The sequence below is a fragment of the Pipistrellus kuhlii genome, unplaced genomic scaffold (assembly GCF_014108245.1).
Source record: "Pipistrellus kuhlii isolate mPipKuh1 unplaced genomic scaffold, mPipKuh1.p scaffold_m20_p_9, whole genome shotgun sequence".
Lineage (NCBI taxonomy): Eukaryota > Metazoa > Chordata > Mammalia > Chiroptera > Vespertilionidae > Pipistrellus > Pipistrellus kuhlii.
The window spans coordinates 10,679,095-10,701,406 of NW_023425595.1; the positions used below are offsets into that span (position 1 = coordinate 10,679,095).

A 22,312-nucleotide genomic window follows, 5' to 3' on the forward strand; every position below is an offset into this window, starting at 1 on the left:
ACTTTAGCATGGATAATGATTGGTCTCCATATCTTTTGAATATGTAAGCATACTTTTGGTACCTAAAAGCTGATTGTTTTGTTTTATTAGCAAAAAAGAAGTCACATTATATTCAGCTTCACAAAATCTTGGAATGTCAGATTTCTATTTTCTTCCCAAAGTTTCTTTATGGGTAACACTTCCAGTTGTCTGGGGATAACCGATAAACACTGAGTGCTTCTCAGACATGTCTGAAAAACAAGCACATAAAAATTTTCCATTTCTTTAAGCGATTTTACTTTACTATATATATAAACTGGCTACTCCCTTATTTGCAAACTATAGGAATTGATAGAGTATTTATCATCCCCTTACTAATTGCATTTCAGTTTTCTGATGGGCACCCAGCCTCTCATATTTTTGGTGAATCTTTGTTTTTGCATCAATGGGATTTGGTAAAGTTTTCCTGGCTAGCCATCGAAGACCCAGTGATTGCTTTCTGAGTGGACACTAGGGAACTAGTGATTTAAGTGTGGGGTTTTCCAGGAATTTTTGGGAAATAAGAGTTTCTTTCTTCTGAGATTATTCCATTGAAAGTATCCTCCTTTTCTCTGTAGAACACTGCCTGACACAACATATTCACAGAGCACATGTGTTTACTGAGTGAAGACTCTAGGGTGTATTCTGGCCTTGGATAGGCAGAATTCCATTTCCACATGATACATAGATAACACATGCCAGAATCATTAACTTTGTTTATAATTGTTTTTTAATCTACATGTTGACTTTCAAGATCTCTAAATCTCAGCGACCTGATAGATACATTTTTATTTCTTTCCCAGGAAAATGGGATTTGGTGAGGTGTTCATGGCTAGCTATTGAGTTTTTTCACCATCTTATCATATAGCATATTCTGTTGTTTCATAAATTGGCTTGAGCTGGTTAAATTAAACTAGATAGCAAATATCATAATTCAATTTTATGTATAACAGTTTACTGTTTTGAGAGCCAATATTTTTGGAGTCCCTCTCAAGGTGTAGAAAAACACATTACATCATCTCATTTTTGTTTAATCAGCTCCTCAGTAGAACTGTCTAATTGCTCACATAAATTTTTCCACTGGGATTTGGATATCAGAGTGTGTGTTTCTGGGATTTGATGTGAGCTCAGAAAGCTTAATTTCAAAGCTTCAAAGCAAAATATAAAAGGTGTTGCATTATCTAAGGGAACCATAGCCTTCCTAAGGGAGGCACATTTTTCTTCTATGAGCACAGAAGGCCTACCCAAATGGATTATAACAAATATGGCAATGGTCAATTTTTAATCTTTAAGTCACACAATTTTTTTTTCAGTAAAAACTGAACTGATACTGACAACAGTGTAATAGGTGAGTGAAAAAGATGACCTGGTAAGTGTTCTTACCTTAAACCTAGGATGTAAGAACTTTATGAGATTTTAGGTGCTTATCTTCTTATAGTCACTTACTTTACACAAAGGAAACTGATTCTTTTGAGGAAAAACTCCTGGGATAACACAGCTTTTAAATCATCAAGGTATTTTCAACAAAAACGATAGACTAACAACCAAAAAAAGTGCATGTGATATTCCTAAAACAATGTTCAGTATTATTGGAAGGGATTTAATGAAGAAAGGAGACATCAAAGTGATCACAGAGAATAGAGAAATAAAGTTTATTATACATTGAAAGATATTAGATTTAACATTAGGATGTAATTTGGGTGTGGACCAAAATAAATTTGTTATATTCAGACAAAAATCCTACCTCACTTAATAAGCTAAAGTCAGAAAGAGGAAACCAATGCAGATGCATATAATGAAACATTGAAGTGAATAAAGGAAAACAAATAAAAGTAAGTACAGGGAAACATTTTTGAGGATGAAATTGACTTAAATGCTGCTATGTGCTGACATTTTTTGAAAGATTATTAATATAATAGTAAAGATTAAGAGCAATAATTAATAAGTATCTTAATTGATAAAAACAGTCAGAATTCAGTGGTGCAAAGTTGGAGATATTAACTAGAGAGGAGGGACAAAATTTTCCCAGAAAAGGAAAGGAGGGAGACAGGGAATTACTGATGAATTCAAATGCTTATATAATTATAAGATGGGATAGTTGAGGATAAACTTATTTGGTATTCTATATTTTCTCCACAAAATAGAAATCATTTTCTGGTAGTGAGAAAAGGGTCATAGAATGAGACCTAAAGAGAAATATGAAGGTTTGGAATAATTATTACATGAGGGAAACAAAAGTGTATAATATGAAATGTTAAAGAACAATTATATATAAATATATATAATATAAATCATATATATATACACACACATAAATATAACAATGTGGTGAATTTTATACAAATATAAAATAAACATGTGTCAAATATTTTACTTAATTCATTGGTTTAAAAGATAATTCAAAGAATTATAGATAAAGTATTCTACAAACAAATACAAAATTGGCTTTTTGCACAGTGGGGGAGGGAAATCAATTATCTACACTGGACAAAATATGTATGAAGTAAAGTATTACAAACTGCTATCAATTACCTACAACTTACAGATTTGTAAACTAGAGAAAAGACAAGGAAAAGCAGAGATAACTCGAAAGGTAGGTAGGAAAGACTTTTCAACATTTTTTACAATTTTTTACTACAGACAACATAGAAACATTTCTGGATATCATTATCATATTGCCTGGATTGAATTTAATGAGTTTGTAAGCATGGGGATTTCTCTAACTATTTTCCATTGCCCAGATTCCAGATAAAATAAAATGTCTGAAAGGACTTCGTATTGCTATGTTGCCAACTTAGAGCAGAGAAATCAGGTGCTGAGGATATGGAGGCTGGAGAAGAGAATTTAACATATAATTTGATAAGAAAAGTACTGTTGTTCTCCTATTATAGGTTATGAAACTGAAACTCAGTGATTAATTGGCCTAAGGTTTCACAACCAGTAGATGACAGAGGTAGGAGTCAGAGCCACTTTTATAACTAATTCAGAATCTTCTTTCTGTTACCAGTGGATTTCAAACAACTCCAAGGAGTTACTTCATTCCTTAGAGGCAAAGCCAGGTATCAAGATGAGAAATACCTTTACCTATACAAGGCTTCACATTAAACAATATGCTTTATCTGTTGTGGAAATAAAAACAACACAAATAGGAATAGAGGCTATTTATTCAGAGTTTGCTTTATAATAAAGTGGTTAACTATTATTACTTGACATTGGTGGAAGATGAGGGAGTTGAAGAAAATAAAAGAATGAAGCCCAGGTTTAGAGTTCAACAGTTGGTTTGATGGTGGTGCCATTTAATGTGGGAAATAGTAGCTTTAATTTTTTTAACCGATGTCACACCAATAAATTTAATAGAAAAAAAGAAGTGAAATTTATCAATTTAATAAAAAGGAAAATCTATGCATTATACTACATTAACTGTAGAAATGCCTAGGAATTATCAGGATGCCCAATAGATCTAAAATTATTCTTCTATTTATTTTGACCATTTTCCCCCCTATTTTTCATCAGTGTTGAACTTATCATTACTATTGCCATCATTGCTCTCCCTCAAGTTCAGAAGTTCAAGAGCACTGCAGAGAATGAAGTTGGAGAATGGCACTGTGATGACTGAGTTCTTTCTCTTGGGATTTAGTGACCATCCGGAACTGCAGAATGTTCTTTTTGCTGTGTTTTTTTCCATCTACTCTGTCACCCTGACAGGGAACCTTGGGATGGTTTTGTTAATCACAACCAGTTCCCATTTGCACACCCCTATGTACTTTTTCCTCTGCATGCTGTCCTTCATAGATGCATGCTACTCTTCTGTCATTGCCCCCAAATTACTTGTAGACTTGGTTTCCAACAAGAAGACCATTTCTTACAATGGTTGTGTTGCACAGTTATATTTTTTCTGCTCTTTGGTCGACACAGAATCTTTCCTCTTGGCTGCCATGGCTTATGACCGGTATATAGCAATCTGCAACCCACTGCTATATACTGTGATTATGTCTAAGAAGATCTGCTGTCAGCTTGTGATTGGAGCATTTTTGGGGGGCACCATGAGCTCAGTTATTCACACCACTAATACTTTCCACCTGTCTTTCTGCTCCAAAGAAATCAACCACTTTTTTTGTGATATCTCCCCACTCTTTTCTTTGTCCTGCACTGACACTTACAAGCATGACATTGTCCTGATAGTCTTTGCTAGTTTGGTGGAAGCTATCTGTCTTCTAACGGTTCTTCTCTCTTATGTCTGCATCATAGCAGCTATTCTTAAAGCAGGTTCTGCCGAGGGAAGAAGAAAAGGATTCTCCACTTGTGCTTCCCATCTGACTGTGGTCACTATTTACCATGGGACCCTCATCTTTATTTATTTGCGACCCAGCACTGGTCATTCACTGGATATTGACAAAGTGACCTCTGTGTTCTATACATTGATTATACCTATGTTGAATCCCTTAATCTATAGTTTAAGGAACAAAGATGTAAAGAATGCCTTTAGGAAAGTGGTTAGCTCAAAAATTCTTTCTCTTTAAGGAAGGATGAAAATGGGCCTGATAAGTTTTCAACACTGTCTATATTTTATATTTGGTTCTAAACTATTAGAAGTTAGTTTAACATGCATGTTCCCTAAATATGTGAGTTACAAAGCCTCAGTCACAGAATAGAGCATGATGAACTCAGATATGAACTTATGTCAACTTCACTTCAAAGTCTAGTTTTTATCTTATTCCTTCTCCTATCATTATCATTTTCATACAATGAATATAGATAAAAAAAAAAAAACCAAAAACCTGGTATCCTAACCATCTGTAAAGGCAATTAAAATCTTCAGAATTTAAAAGACTTATTTGAAATATTTTTATCTTAAATCTCTGTTCAAAGAGTAATGTAAGACTAGTAGCTTGATGAAAACTGAATATTTTTATTGTGTTGTTTCATTCTCATGATATTTTGAAATACATAATAGCTCATGTTATACAATTCAGGTATATATAAAATTACAGAAGAGGATTTAAAAAGCCCATTATTTCATGTTTCTTTTTTTGACAGCCACTTAAATTAAAATGAATACTCTTGAGAATCGGAAATTGTGTTGTTTTTCATAATGGAATAAATTCTTAATTGATCATGAGCTAACAACATATGTAACAAACTTATTTTTTAGAATATATTATAGAATTAATTTATCTACTCATCAATAGTTTGTTTAAAATACAGTTATTGTTTATTTTACAGATATACAGAAAATAAATATAAATAAGTACAAATGGAATATAAATATAAATACTATCTTGTTATTTGTTTTTATTTCATTGAACCATTATTAAGTTAATAAATCTTATCTTTTAATTTAAACTGTATAAGTTGGGAATTTTGCTTTCTCTACTTATTTTAACTAGTGTAATAATATGAACACAAGGGAAATGAAGTCCTTTCATCCATTGGCCTTTGGAAAAGGCCCAGTCCTTTATCCCCAACTTCCATGTATGCAGTTTCTGTACAGTTGTCAATAGCATCATGTCTGTTCTCCAGAGTGAGGCTAGAAGGGAAATCCACAGGCTGATATGAAGACTGTGAGGTATAATAAAAATCTAGAGCTGCTGATTTGGGGTTTGTCTATTGATATAACTGGGCCAGGATGATGAGAAATAGAGGATCCAAGAATATTTTTACATCAAATAATTGCCCCCTAATTCTTATCACATCCAATACCAAAAGATAAGAAGTTCAGATAGATTTCATCTAAGATGAAGATATCAGAATAAAATTGAATAAGAGAATTTGTTTTTGCATCATATTTCAGCTTACACATTAATATTAACCAAGTCTTTTGAAAGATGTCCTGGAACTGGGCATTATTAATAGCAAGGGAGAAATGATGGTGAACAAAGCAGGCAAGGGTTGTGCCTTTATGGAACTTTGAATATAGAGATTTCTGATTTATTTTTATTTATTGTATTTACTTAATATTTTTTATCCCTTTAAGTGTTAGGATAGAATATTTATAGGGTTATGTACCTAGTACATAGGAAGGAGACAAACCTTCCTATGTACTAAACCTAATTTAAGCCATTTAACCTCCCTCTGACTGAGCAAGTTTATTAAACCCATATATAAGGAATCTTAAGGAGAACATGTTGAATGACAAGAGAGAAGTAGTTGTTATTTGCATGATATCTCACTGGGACATACTCATGAACAGAGAATGTAAGTATGAAAAGATTCTCTTTGCAAAAGATGAAGTGAAATGAACCTATTATTACTTGCCCTGGGTTGGGAGGAAAAGCTAAAAGCAATAATCAATACACCTTACTTGAAATTCAGGCGCAAAGATAAGAAATGGGAAACATCCAGAAGTTTGTACTGGAGACTACAGGAACCTATGTCACAGTACTTGAAGCTTCGTACTCAGAATCTTTCAATAAACCCCTTTGGGTAAACATGCTTTCATTCAGAACATAACTTAGTGCCAACTGCTTTTTTCAAGGCACCTTTCACATCCTTATTCCTTAAGCTGTAGATCAGTGGGTTTAACATGGGGATGACAACTGTGTAGAAAACAGAAGCCACTTTGTCTGTGTCCATGGAGTAACTCGTGCTGGGTCGGAAATACATGAACAAGAGTGTACCAAAAAATATCCCCACAGCAATAAGGTGGGAGGCACAGGTAGAGAAGGCTTTGTGTCTGCCCTCTGATGAGTTCATTCTAAGAATGGTAGTTAGGATGTAGCTGTAGGAGAGGAGGACAGTGACGATGCTGGACCCCACAACACAGCCAATGAAAGTGAACATAACTATCTCGTTGATGGTTGTATCTGAGGAGGACAGAGCTAGTAAGGGTGGGATATCACAGAAAAAGTGATTGATGATGTTGGAATTGCAGAATGATAATCGAAATGTACAACACGTGTGGATGGACGAATCCACCAAGCCTGTGATGTAAGCAATGGCCACAAGCTGGGTGCAGATGCTCCTGGACATGGCAGTTGTATAAAGAAGTGGATTACAAATGGCTACGTAACGGTCATATGCCATGACAGCCAACATGAGACATTCCACATCTGCAAAAGCACCAAAAAAATACATCTGAATGGCACATAAACTATATGGAATATTTTTTTGCTCAGATAAGAAATCAACCAGCATCTTGGGAGTGACAGTGGAGGAGTAGCAGATGTCACAGAAAGACAGGTTGCTCAGGAAATAATACATGGGTGTGTGGAGCCTGGGGTCCATGTTGATCAGCAGGATCATCCCTAGATTGGCGATCACGGTGATGCCATAAACCAGCAGGAAGAGCACAAAGAGCCCCTGCTGCACATCCTGTCTGCCAGAAAGTCCTAAGAGTATGAAGTCAGTAAACACAGTGCAGTTCTCAGCAGCCATCACTCAGGTCTGGAAAACCCTTCGTGTTAAAGAAGGAAGTGGAAGTGAGGTTGCCATATTACTACTATTGCAATATTTTTTCAGTATCTAGAAAAAGAGATAAACATTTTGCTAAGTATGCTTTAGGTAAAATGACTCTCCTTGATATATTGGGTCGGCAAGTAAGTAATTGCGGGTTTCACACATATATGGCTTCAGTTGAATTTTTAGGTTTGCAGACGTAGTAAAAATGTAAAACACATTTTGTTATTTGATAGTTGGCTATTCAGCTGTTAATCAGTAAAAAAAGTTTTTTGATCTGTTTTGTAGTTTTCGTTTGGCGTTCGTTGAAAAATGGAAAATCAAAAGGAACATTTTCGTCATATTTTGATTTTTTATTTCCACAAAGGGAAAAACGCATCGCAAGCTCATAAAAAGTTATGTGCTGTTTATGGTGACGAAGCCTTAAAAGAACGGCAGTGTCAAAATTGGTTTGCCAAATTTCGTTCTGGTGATTTTTCACTCAAAGATGAAAAACGCTCTGGTTGTCCAGTTGAAGTTGATGACGCCCTAATCAAAGCAATAATCAATTCGGACTGTCACAGTACAACACGTGAGATTGCAGAGAAGCTTCATGTATCACATACATGCATTGAAAATCACTTAAAACAACTTGGCTATGTTCAAAAACTCGATACATGGGTTCCTCACGAACTGAAAGAATCACAGTTAACGCAACTCATTAGCAGCTGCGATTTGCTAAAGAAACGTAATGAAAATGATCCATTTTTAAAACGACTGATAACTGGCGATGAAAAATGGGTTGTTTACAACAATATCAAGCGGAAAAGATCGTGGAGCAGGCCAGGTGAACCAACTCAAACAACATCAAAAGCTGATATTCATCAAAAGAAGGTTTTGTTATCAGTTTGGTGGGATTACAAAGGAATTGTCTACTTTGAACTCTTACCACCCAACCGAACGATCAATTCTGATGTCTACATTGAACAACTAATGAAATTAAACAATGCAGTTGAAGAAAAGCGGCCCAAATTGACAAATCGAAAAGGTGTTGTATTCCATCATGACAATGCAAGGCCACACACATTTTTGGTCACTCGGCAAAAATTAATGGAGCTTGGTTGGGATGTTTTGCCACATCCACCATATAGTCCTGACCTTGCACCATCTGATTACTTTTTGTTTCGATCTTTACAAAACTTGAATGGTAAAAATTTCAATAATGATGATGATGTCAAATCGTACCTGATTCAGTTTTTTGCTAATAAAAACCAGAAGTTTTTTGAACGTGGGATTATGATGCTGCCTGAAAGATGGCAAAAGGTCATTGATCAAAATGGGCAATACATTACAGAATAAAGTTATTTAGTTCCATGAAAAAATTGTCTTTGATTTTCTTTAAAAAATCCGCAATTACTTACTTGCCGACCCAATAAATCCAAGAAGTGTAAATTGATAAAGTGATTATGCTAATAATATTGTCTACATTTGTATAGCCCTTTCTAGAGTTTGCAGTGCACTTTCATTCAAAATCAATCGTTATTTTCACACCAACCTATGTAGAACTTATGATAATTTTTACTATTTCTATCTTAAGAAATTGATGTCCTCAATGTTCTGTATAGGCAATATTTCTTAAAGTTTTTTGGTCCAGATAACCCACAAATTCTGACAAGATTGTTTTTCTTTTTAGTGTTGTAGAACCTATTCTATCCTGTAATAGAGAAGTGTAGTTAGTGGGGTGTTCAGGTAATGAATATATTTCACTTTTTATTTCTTCCTTAATCCAATTGTGAAACAGGCAGAGTGATTATAGGTTCCTAGATATAATGTTCACCGAATACCACATCAACTTCTCAGGTCCTATTCACCCTTAACCAAGGAATAGAAATAGTCTATGATCCAGGACCCAGTGGAACAGTGAGGTTGGTGCTTGCTGGAGTAGTTTTGTAGGGTCCCTGAGAATGTTATGTTAGGATTCACAGTCAGGAATATGCCAGTGCTAACCATGCCTCTTCTGACAGCAGCTGTAGCTCAGAGGAAATGATGAAAAGTTTTTGTGACACTGCTCACCTATATGACTGAGAGGAAACAAAGAGGGTGCAGACTATTGTGTAAACCCTTCAATTCTAATCATAATCCACATTATCTAATCACAAACAGGTCATGTCTGTAAGACATATTTAAAAATACTCACTGGTGCACAGTCCCATTACCCCTGAAAGATTCATGTCTAAACTATATCCCCATTCCACGTCCCTCAGAATTGTAATACTGTTTTCATTGATCTCTGTTTAACATGAACATCTCCAAATTCTCCTTCTCTTCAATGGTGTTGGTGATCTTTGGGAGGCCAATGGGATTCTATGTCCCACTGTTGTATTTTAACCAATCAATTGCTGTATATAATATTATTGTGACCATCTCAGTTCTGTGGGAATAGAAAGAGAGTAGAGGTGAGAATATCTTGAAGAAGAAAAAAAAAGAACATAAACATAATAATCTAGTGACTAATGTTCAGCCTTCCAAAACTTTAGCCCAGTGGTTGGCAAACTCATTAATCAATAGAGCCAAATGTCAACAGTACAATGATTGAAATTTCTTTTGAGAGCCAAATTTTTTAAAATTAAACTTCTTCTAATGCCACTTCTTCAAAATAGACTCACCCAGGCCATGGTACTTTGTGGACGAGCTACACCCAAGGGGCCAAAGAGCTGCATGTGGCTCGTGAGCCACAGTTTGCCAATCATGGTCTTAGCCTAAATTTCTCTACACACACAGATCAGCAAAAAATATTTTATACCCAGCTGAAGTGGCTCAAGGGTTGAGCATTGACCCATAAACCAGAAAGTCAGGAATTGATACCTGGTCGGAACACATGCCCAGGTAGCGAGCTCCATCCCTGGTGGGGACATGCAGGAGGCTGACAATCAATGAAAGTCTCTCATCATTGATGTCTCTCCCTCTCCCCCTTTCTTCCACTCTCTGAAATCAATAAAATCATATTAAAAATGTCCCTCATGTAAAAATGAATATATTTGATAAAATATACAAAAGGAAAGGTTACAACTTAAAAATAATAAAAATGATCTACCAACTCCCCAATCCATGCTTACATTTTATTGTACTAATAGCTAAGCACATGTATTTAAATTAAATAAATTAAAAAAAAACACCATGTATGGACATGGCTTTCCTGGTATGACTGGTGCCCCTTAACATAATACTAAGTGAACAATTGTCTAGTTACAAAGTCTTTCTTCCAGAAAATGGTTGTCTGATCCTGAAAGATGGCCATTGTCATAAATGCATGACAGTGCTACCAAGGAAACCAGGTGTAGTTAAGTCTCCCTGTTGCATGAAGCATGAAAGAAAGGCATTGCATGTTTTACACATATATCTATACTATAAGCAAAGTAGTGTTTTAGGAAAATAAAAAATAATTATTTATTTAAAATATTTTCTGAATGTAGTATGCCTTACTAATTTCACAAGCCTATCTCCAAACTATAAAATAAGCTACTAAAGTTTTAAAATTAATACTGAAATCCTGCAGTTGTTTGCCATATCCTTATTTGTCCATAATCCTTATTTTTATAAAACCTTATAAAGTTATATATACAGGGTACCCCCCAAAATGTATACATATTGTACTTTAACAGCTGATAGCTGGATTAATGTTTCTTTTTTCTTTTCAGATATAACTCATTGTAGGAAACAATTATTCAAAGAGCTTGTGTATATATTTTTTAGACACTAAATATGTGAATATATATATATATATATATATATATATATATATATATATGTTATATACTTGTAAAATTTTTCAGGATGGAAAGTTCCTTGCATTAAACACTGAACTAAAAATTTCAGAGATAGTCTTTGAGCTTTAACACTAAAGACATCCAATATAATAGATAGTTTTGTGTATTTTCACTAAAGAAAAACTTGATTTCATCACTGAAAATGCTTCTGTATGTTAGTAAATGAAAAAAAAATTTATAATTATATTTTAGTTTATTTTTATTGTTGACACTAATACAGATGTCTCCATCCCCCAAACCTTTGCTCACCTAAATGAAACTTTTTATGCTACTGTTTTGGTGTGTGGCATCTTAGTGTTTACTGAAGCCCAAAACATGTTTTGCAGATCTATTCTATCACTCACCTTCCCTGGTTGTACGACTGATCTTTGCCAAAAGGACAAATCCCTTTTCAAGACAAAGAAATGTGATAGAAAGAAGTGAAAACAAAATAAAGTGTGGAAATTGATGTATCTTTTTATTTTAAGCTGCCTTTCCCATTTAAATGAAAACAGGTACAGAAACCTACCTGAAATGAGCAGGTCTTTCTGTCCTTATCTCTGGTACACCAACAATGGGCAGATTGCATTTTATTTCTACCTCGTGACTGTTAGGACAAATCTCTGAAGACTCTGCCTCCACTCTTCTGTGCTGTGAGAACATGATTAATTAGATTCCACTTCTGTGTTTTCTCTTGTGAATGCTGCAACAACTTTAGCAAAGGCTCAACTTTAATTCTTCACTCTCTTGACTAAATTGGTCAGTGTCAGACATTTACCAGACTTTATTTCAATGCTATGCTTCTTGGCCTCCATGTTCTACATTCTCCTCCAGAGAAATCAGATGTCTCATGAAATTACGTTTTCATTGTATCTTTCAGACAGGAGAACAACAAATGTGTGAAAAAAAATCAAGGAATTGACAAGACAAAGGGGTTTAGGATTGGGAGACTGAAGAAGTAACAAGTTTTGTTCATGCAACCTTCTGGGCTTGAAATTCCCAACTCTGGTGATAAGAAAGCAAATAGAAATTGTTACAAATTGAATACTAATGTGAATACTACTTTGCTCTTTTTTATTTCAAATATATACTTTCATTAGTAAATGTCCCTTACAATTAAACTTTATAAGTTGGGCATTTTAGTTTTTTCTATAATTTTAACTAATACAATGCTGTGAACACCTCTAGGGAGATGGAGTCCTTTCCTCCAGTGACATTAGAGAATGTCCTATTCCTTTCACCCCCAACCTTTACTTAAGCAGCTTCTGTAGAGTCGTCAGCAGGACCATATCTGTTTACCAGTATGAGGGAAAAAAGGAAATCCACAGGCTGATGTGAAAACTATGGCGTGTTTCTTTCTGTTGTACAGCTGGGCAGCCTTGGGGGATTATGTTCACATTGTCCATTTGTTGAGTAATACTTTAGTTTGAGTTTGAATCATTTACATGATGTATAATCATCATTACATTAGCTGTACATCTTGAATATTACCAGAGTTCACTTAATTGCCAGAGATCTGTAAAGGCAGAATTTGTTTAAACAACAAGAAACATAAAATGTGTAAGGCATATAGAGTTTGTGCAAGCCAATCATTCAGGAAATTTCATGTTTCTTCTGAAACCTCACCTGGAGTACACAGGAACATAGGTTTGCTGTTATTTTTCTCTCACTTGTTTTTCTTGTGTGTTGTTATGTAGTTACGCCTAGCTTCTAAAGGTTGAATAATCTCGGCACAATTCAGTGAAATTAATATATTTTTAATTTTGTAAAATTGCTCTTAGAGACTAGTTTTAATGTCTTTTCACAATGTATTGCTCTTGCATGTGTGATGATCCCCATGCTGAAACACCAAATGTACTCCTGTGGGAGATATTGCTAAGGCAAATCTCAAATCACCTAAGCAATGACTAGCAATGTACCAGCAGACAAACATAAGAAAATGCTATATTTATAGTAGTTGAGAGTTTTACTACCATGCTCTGCTTCCCTGGTATGTATAGTATTTGGAGGAGGCAGAGTCATTCTTGAACATCTTCTTCTGATTCCCTTCCATACTTATATTTCCCCCAGGTACTCCCTCTCCAGGGATATCAATTTCTTCAGGATGTACTCCATTGAGGCAGAATCCAAATTCTATCTTTGAAAACAGGGAAGCCCCTCCAGACAGGTAGTCTTACTCCCAATTCCCATTAAATGCATTACATGGGTAGTAATATATTCCTGAAAATTGGGTAATGTAAATTTCTTCTCAAAGGATTTATGTTCTAACAGAATAGCTTTCTTTAACTATGGGGTGGTGATGAAGATTTACAAAATAATTTAAGATATCAGACACAAACAATTGCAAAAAATATTCCTTTTCTTTATATCACTGTTGCTTCCAAACGTAATAGTGCATAGCTAACTGTCAACTTATAAGTTTCTTCCAGAGAATGATTGTCTGTTCTTGAGGGAGTGACCATTATCATAGAAGTTCAGTGCATGACAATACTACTAATGAAAATGAGGTTTAATGAAGCTTCCTGATGCAGGAAACAGGAAATGTAGGAACTGTAGGTTGCTAAATATGTCTCTGTCCTATAAACAAGTCAGTATTTTAGTAAATATAGGCTACCATTTAATAAAATATTCTATGAAAGTTGTATGCTTTATTAAGTTCACAATTACCCTATGTCTTGAAAGTATATTGTGTACAATAAACTTCTTGATTTAAAAATTAATGATGAAATCCTGCAGTTGTAAATAATCTGACAGTAAATTGTATTTGTTATTCTGAAACCATATATATATATGTATGCATATATATACACATATATATGTATGCATATATATATGTATATATATATTCTATCTAATAATAAAGAGGGAATATGCTAGTTGACCATCACGCCCTTACAAAGATGGTGGTGCCCACAGCCAATAAGGAGGGAATATGCTAACTGACTGCCACACCCTCAAAGATGGTGGCTGCCAGACCCCTCAGCCCTGCCAGGGCAGCAAGTATGTGGCACAGCCGGGCCCACGTCCAGGTGGGTCTAGCTACTCAGTGCACCTGCCTCCAGATTCCCACAGTCCCCTCAGCCCCCAGCCACCAAGGGCCAGCCTGAGGTACAGAAAAGCTTCAGATGGTGGCTGCTCAGCCGCCCAGGGCTGGCCTGAGGGATGACTAAACTACGGAACCAGCAGGCTGTGTGGGGCAACCAGGCTGGTGGGAGGGCTATGAGGGGCAACTAAGATGGCAGTGGGGGCAGTTGGGGGCAATTAGGCTGGCAGGGGGTCAATGAGGGGTGACTAGGCTGGCGGGGTGCAGTTGGGGGCAACCAGGTCAGCAGAGGGGGTCAATTAGGGGCTACCAGGCCAGCACACAGAGGCAGTAAGGGGTAAATCAGGCTGACAGGGATGGCAGTTAGAGGTAACCAGGCAGGCAGGACTGTGAGTGATTAGGAGCTAACGGTCCATGATTGTGAGTGGGATCCCAGATTGGAGAGGGTGCAGGCTCAGTTGAGGGGAACCCTTCTGCCCCCATGCATAAATTTCATGCACTGGGCCTCTAGTATGTATATAAAGGTAGAGGACTTCAGTGAAAAACCTTGTGTAATCTGTAACCCTGTCCTCCAGAAAGAAGAAAAGAGAACCTCCATGCTTTTTACATGTAACAGAAACCTGAGAAATAAATGAATACTGCAAAATCCTTGAAATTGTATAATGTTTTTCATAACTGGATTAATTGCTAATCTATAGTAGTATAAACAGCATCTATAGTTACCTTAAGTTATTAAAATAGATTTTAGCATTGCTTAATATCCAACCATTTAGCAATGATAACTATTGAAATTGTGTTAGAATACAGTTTCAGTTTATTTCACAGATGCACATAGAACCAATTTAACTCATTGCAAATGGAATTCTAATGTAAATACTATTTTGTTCTTTGTGTTTTTCTCCCCCCTTTAACATAAATTATTGTTAACTCTGGGAATTTAAGTTTTTAAACAGATTTTGTCAATAATTCTTGCATTTCATTTCCTTTGTAAAAAATTAACTAGTATAATGCTATGAACATGTAAAGGGAAATAAAGTTCTTTTTTCTAGTAGCCATTAGAGAAGGTCAAGGTCCTATACCCCCAACATAATTCATGCAATTTCTGTACAGTTGTCAAAAGCCTATATCTGTTCTCCAGAGTGAGGGCAAGAAGGGAAAGACACAGTCTGATGTGAAGAATAACAAGCGCAAGATAAATCTAGAACTGCTGCCCTGTCCAAGTGGCTCAGTTGGCTGGAGTGTCCTCCTATGTACTAGATGGTCACAGGTTCAATTCCTGGTCAAGGCACATACATAGGTTGAGGATTCCATCTCAAGGACGTGTATGGGAGGCAACAACTTGATGTCTCTCACATCTCTCTCTCTCTTCTTTTCCCTTTCTCTAAAATCAATTAAATTAAATCTAGAGCTGCTAATCTTTGGGACAGAATGATCAGAATTAATGGATGCAAAAAGTTCTCTTCATTAAATGATCCCTGTATCTGATACTTACTCAGTATAAAAACAAGAAGTATAGTTGGATTTTATGAAGATGAACATACTAGAATAAAATTAATAAGAAAAGTATGTGTTTTTTCTTTTCATTGAAAAAAGCTTTATTTATTTATTTTTTATCTATTTATTTATTTATTTATTTTCGTTCATTCTCACCTAAGGATATTTTTCCATTGATTTTTAGAGAGAGTGGAAGGGAGGGGGAAAGATACAGAAAGCGAAACATTGCAGTGAGAGAGACACATCAGTTGATTGCCTCCCACATACACCAGAGCCTGACACCTTGGTACATGCCTTTGACTGGAATCGAACCTAGGACTCCTCAGTGTGAGTGCCTATGCTCTATCCACTGAACCAAACAAGCTAGGGCCAAAAGCTCCTTTTTATTTCAGTCTTGCAGGGGACACACATTCATTCACTCAGTAATTTTTTTATTGAATTTATTGGGTTGACAATATTATACAGGTTCCAGGTACACAATTCTACAATGCACCATCATTATGTTGTATTGTGTATTTACCACCCAGTGTCAAGGCTCTTTCCATCCTACTTATCCTCCCTTTACCTTCTTCTACCCCCTCCAAACCCTTCTCTCTGGTAATCACCATATTGTCCTGTGTCCAGAAGTCTTTCTTTTGTTTCTTTGCTTGATCTCTCACCTTTCTCATCTAGCCCCTAACTTCTCCCTCTGATAGCTGTCAGTCTGTTCTTTGTGTCCATGAGAATGTCTTCACTTTGTTAGTTTATTTTGTTCATTAGATTCCACATATAAGTGAAATCATATGGTACATGCCTTTCTCTGATTGGCTTATTTCACTTAAGCATAATAATCTCCAGGTCTAACCATGCTGCCTTCTTTTTGTGTGGTAGAGTACTATTCCATTGTATACATGCAACACAGCTGTTTTATCCAGTCATCTACTGATAGGAACTTGGTCTGCTTCCAAATCTTGTAAATCTTGTAAATATTGCTGCACTGAATGTTTTTGAATGGCATCCTGAAAATAAGCATTGCAAATAGCCAAGTAGAAATAATTCGAAATAAGACAGTCAAGAACCTTGCATTTATAGAACATTGAATTAGGTCAGGAGAATTTAAATTTAGTCTTCTTTATTTACTGCTCATTATTTCTAAGTGTTATGGTGGAAAATATATATATAGTAAGATGCCAGCAGATAGGAAGAAGATAAAAACCTCCCCAAAACAATAACATCTAATTTAAAACACTAAAACTCTTTTCTATTAAATCCATTGTATTGAAAAAATGGAGCTTTAGGTGGAATAAGTTTAATTGACATGAAGGTAGATGCTATTATACCCATATCTCTCTGGGACATACCCATGAATAGAGAAAGTGGCATAAAAAGACCCTCTTGACAAAACAGTAGAGCAAACATATTACTACTCTTCCTTAGTTTGAATAGAATAAGATTAATAATCACTGTAGCCTAAATTTAGGAAAAAAGAGGTAAAAAAAATATCCAGAATTGTACTGGCAAGACTACACAGAACACTTGTTAAAGTATCAGAATGTGAGCTCTCAACATCTCTAAATAAAAACTCTTTGGGTGAACACACTTTCAACCAGGACATAACTTACTGCCAACTGCTTTCCTCAGGGCACCTTTCACATCCTTATTCCTTAAGCTGTAGATCAGTGGGTTTAACATGGGGATGACAACTGTGTAGAAAACAGAAGCTACCTTGTCCGTGTCAGTGGAGGAACTGGAGTTGGGTCTGAAATATATGAAAAAGAGTGTACCAAAAAATATCCCCACAGTGGTTAAGTGAGAGGCACAGGTAGAGAAGGCTTTGCGTTTGCCCTCTGCTGAGTTCATTCTAAGGATGGTAATTAGGATGTAGCTGTAGGAGAGGAGGACAGTGACGATGCTGGACCCCACAACACAGCCACAGGAAATGGTCATTGCTATTTCAATGATGGTTGTATCTGAGGAGGAGAGGGCGAGTAAGGGTGGGAAGTCACAGAAGAAGTGATTGATGATGTTGGAATTGCAGAATGACAACAGAGCTGTGCAATAGGTGAAGATTGTCATATCCATCAAACCTGCAATGTAGGCAGTGGCCACGAGCTGGAAGCAAACTCTCCTGGGCATGGTAGTTGTATAAAGCAGTGGATTACAAATGGCTACGTAACGGTCATATGCCATGACAGACAGCATGACACATTCCGCAGCTGCAAAGAACCCAAAAATAAACATCTGAACAACACATACATTATATGGAATCCTCTTTAGCTCAGATAAGAAATCAACCAGCATCTTGGGAGCGACAGTGGAGGAGTAGCAGATGTCACAGAAAGACAGGTTGCTCAGGAAATAATACATGGGTGTGTGGAACCTGGGGTCCATGTTGATCAGCAGGATCATCCCTAGGTTGGCAATCATGGTGATGCCATAAACCAGCAGGAAGAGCACAAAGAGCCCTTGCTGCACATCCTGTCTGCCAGAGAGTCCTAAGAGTATGAAGTCAGTAAACACAGTGCAGTTCTGAGCAGCCATCACTGAAAATCTGAAAACCCCAGGTGTTAAAGAAGGAAGTGGAAGTGGGGTTATCATCGTATTATTAGTTTTTGGTAATTAGAAAAAGAAATATACCCAATTTATTACAAATTGTTGAAGCGATTATGCTAATAATATTGCCTACATTTGGATAGCGCTGAATAGGGTTTTTAGGGCACTTTTATTAAACATCACTCATGTTATTTGCACACCAACCTATGTAGTACTTATGATAATTTTACTACTTCTATCTCATGTTATACTATTGATATCCTCAATGTTCTGTATAGGCAATAGTTCTTAAAATTATTTGGCCCAGTAGCCCACATATTCTGACAAGATTGTTTTTCTTTTTAGTGTTGGAGGACTATTCTATCCTTAATAGAGAAGTGTAGTTAGTGAGAGGTTCAGGTAATAAATGTACTTTTAAATTATTTCTTCATTAATCCAATTGTGAAACAGGCAGAGTAATTATGGTTTCCTAGATATAACATTTTCCCAATACCCCATCAGCCCCTCAGATCCTATCCAGCCTTACCAAGCAAGGGGTAGAAATAGTCTGTGTTCCAGGACCCAGTGGAGCAGTGAGTGTGGTTGTTAGAGTAGTTTGGTAGGGTCCCTGATAATGTTAAGGTTCACTACCAGAAATATGCCAGTGCTAACCATGCCTCTTTTGACAGCAGCTGTTGCTCAGAGAAAATGATGAAAAGTTTTTGGGATACTATCAGCACAGATGACCTAGAAAAAAGAAAAAGAGTATGGACCACTTTGTGAACCTTTCAACTCTAATTTACTGGAATCCACATAATCTATTATTCACCAATAGATCAGATCTCTAAGACATTTAAAAATACTCGCTGGTGCACAATCCCATTATTTTAGAAAGATTAATATCTAACCTATACCTCTCACCAATCCCCTGGAAATTAAAACACCCTTTGGTGGTGTTTGTGGTTTTGGTAGGCCAATGGAATTCTATGTCCCACTGCCATATTTTACACAATTAATTATGCTATCTAATAAAAGTGTAATATGCTAAGTGTCTGATGGATTGGTTGACCCTTTGGTTGACCACTCAACCAGTTGCTATGATGTACACTGAGCACCAGGAGGCAGATGCTCTGATGGCTCTGATGGGTAGGTTAGCTTGTTGCTGGGATCTGGCCAATCCAGACTGGACAAGAGTGCCACAAATGCCCTGGAGACCTTCCTTGGTTCCTCCCTGAATTGCTGGCCCCTATTGTCCTGATCTGGAGTGGGTGAGATTGCCCCGATTGGCCCTGATTGCTGGCCAGGCCAAGGGATCCCACCTATGCACAAATTCATGCAGTGGGCCTCTAGTAATATCATGTGTGACCTCAAGTTTTGTGAGAATACAAAATAGAATTGAGGGTATATGATGTAAGAAAAAAAAATCTGAATAAGGATCTATTGATCAATGTGCAAGATTCCAAAATCTTGGTCTCAAGTTCTCTAGATACATTATCAAGAAATGTCATTCATGTAGAAATAAATCTATTTCAGAAAATGTACAAAAATAGAAGTTAGAATTTTAAAATAATTAAAAATGAGCTACCGCCTCCCAACCATGCTGACATTTCATGTGATTATATCTATGTGCATGTGTTTACATTAAATAAATAAAATATATCTGTATCTACATGGCTTTCCTGATATCACTGGTGTCCTTAAGCCTAATACTAAGTGAACAACTGCCTAGTTATAAAGTCTTTCTTTCAGAAAATGGTCATCTGATCCTGAGAGATGACAATTATCATATAAGTGCATGACAGTGATAACAAGGAAACCAGGTTTAGTTCAGCGTCCCTATTGCATGAAACAGGAAAAGAAGGCACCAAAGGTGGCCAAAAATACTTCTGTACTATAAGCAATCTAGTGTTCTAACAACATAAAAAAAATAATAATTTAATTGAACATTCTGTGAATCTGGTGTGCTTTACTAATTTAAACCATATCTTGAAACCATATTGTATAAAATAAATTGCTAAAGATTTAAAATAAAAAATGAATTCCTGTAATTGTCTATCATCTCATAGCAGATACTCCTTTCTTTTTTTTTCTTTTTTTTTTAAATGATAAGGTATTTTATTTAGTTAACCCATACATGTTTCTTTCTATAAATTAATTAGTCACATCAAGGCAAATATAACAAATGTCCCTACTTGCGCATTCCACCTAATTCAAACTTGCCATCAACATATAATTTTCCCCCCAAATGAAGACATTATTCTCTACTCTTGTCCTCATGACTACAGTATCAAGTGCATAATGAGAATGAGTAAAATATGTGGCTTTAATTATTTTAGTGCATATTCTCATGCCTCCTTAACAATAAACATATTGACTATACTATATTCAACGTTACATATATTACCATAGTGTGTTTAGCTTGTTTTGACCTTTTCAGCCTTCATTCTATAATTTGATTGGGCAGCTATTATACTTGTTTTCAGTTTACAACATTTAACCTGAAAGGAAGAAAGATATTGAGCCAAACAAAAGCTACTACTTGATAGGAGCAGCCACACTGCTTCTCATCACTTCATTACACATTCCTGCCAATTTAGTAGGCCTTGGTAGTACTTAACCCTCTCCACATCTATTTGTAAGTAATGGCTTTTGTTTAAATGGCTCATGCCAAAGCCAATACATCATGTATCACTAGAGACTAAATAAGGAAGCCTTTGTCAGCCTAATAAGCAATGCTTGTAAAAGTAAGAAACACACAGAGCAGATACTCCTTTCTTTTATAAAACCACCTTAATGTATACACACTCACACACACACACACACACACACACACACACACACACATTTATTTATTTATTTATACTTTTTGAAGTCATATACTTATTTTCTTTTGTACTCTATACACTCCAACTACTATTGGATTTCATGCAAATCCTTTGTGTTAATAAATTGATAGGTAGGTAGTGTTTTAGAGTGCATATACTGGCCATATATTTTCTCTGTATTAAACATGTTTTTATGTAACTCACTTTGAATTTGCTCAAGTAGTTTCAATGAATAAGAATTGCCAAGGCAAAGGATATTAAAAATTTATATTTTGATAAAAAATAGCTTTCTCCCTAATTGTAGATACTCCTCATCAATCTGTCTCCCAGTGTTCAGTTATGAGAGTTAAAACTGTACAACACTATTCAAAATTGAAAAACATCAGATGTCAGTGTTTTTATTCTGTGATAGTGTAATATTGCAGATAAATTATTCTGTCACTATTTAGCACAATCATCATAAATGCTTAATCCTTGATCATCATTTGTGTTATTTCATTTTCTTTTTTCCCAGTTTTTTTTGGAGTATAGTCTCTCTGTTACTGGTTTCTAAGAGCTTGTTTAAAACTAAATATGTTAACCATTTGTTAGTCATTGCAGATAAAATACCATTTTTTTGTTATTATTTTACTGTGGTGTTTTATTTTTTGGTTGTACCAAAATTGTGTATGAAATATAATCATGTTTTTTTTTTCTTTAAAGCAAAGGAATTTTCAGAATGAAAACAGCCCTGTATTAAACTCTGAACTAATAAAAGAACATCAGCATTTCAGAGACAGTCAAAAGATTTAATAGGTGGCCAAAATGATAGTTTTGTGTTTTTACTAAAGAAAAGACTGATTTTATCACTGACAATGATACTGTATATATAAGTAAATGACAAAAATTGTTTTTCTTTTCCTTTATTACTTTATATTATTGTTGACAATATTGCAGATATCTCCATTCACTCCCCGCCCCCCTTTGCCCACCTAAATGAAACTTCTTATGCTGCTGTTTTGGTGAGTCGCATCTTATTGTTTAATGAAACCTGAAACATATTTAGCAGAATTATTCTATCACTCATATTCCCTGGTTTGTAAAAGCACTTAGAACCCATTTGTATGACTGACCTTTGACAAAAGGACAAAGCCATTTTCAAGCTAAAGAGTTGTGATAAAAAGAAGTGAAAACAAAATAAAATGTGGAAGTTTACCTATCCTTTTATTTTAAGTGACCTTTCCCATTTAAATGAAAATAAG

At 35.6% G+C, this 22,312-nt stretch overlaps 3 protein-coding genes across 3 annotated transcripts; 1 reads left to right on the top strand and 2 right to left on the bottom strand.

Annotated features, from left to right (window-relative positions):
• Positions 1–3,599: 3,599 nt before the first annotated feature.
• On the top strand, positions 3,600–4,538 carry LOC118713083 (olfactory receptor 5I1-like). The gene has a single exon (XM_036427445.1). It carries the CDS (start codon positions 3,603–3,605, stop codon positions 4,536–4,538), a length of 936 nt encoding a protein of 311 aa, XP_036283338.1. The 5' UTR covers positions 3,600–3,602.
• A 1,915-nt stretch (positions 4,539–6,453) lies between these two features.
• Positions 6,454–7,392, bottom strand: LOC118713084 (olfactory receptor 5W2-like). The gene has a single exon (XM_036427446.1). It carries the CDS (start codon positions 7,390–7,392, stop codon positions 6,454–6,456), a length of 939 nt encoding a protein of 312 aa, XP_036283339.1.
• Positions 7,393–17,316: 9,924 nt separating this feature from the next.
• LOC118713085 (olfactory receptor 1009-like) lies at positions 17,317–18,255 on the bottom strand. The gene has a single exon (XM_036427447.1). It carries the CDS (start codon positions 18,253–18,255, stop codon positions 17,317–17,319), a length of 939 nt encoding a protein of 312 aa, XP_036283340.1.
• Positions 18,256–22,312: the final 4,057 nt, after the last annotated feature.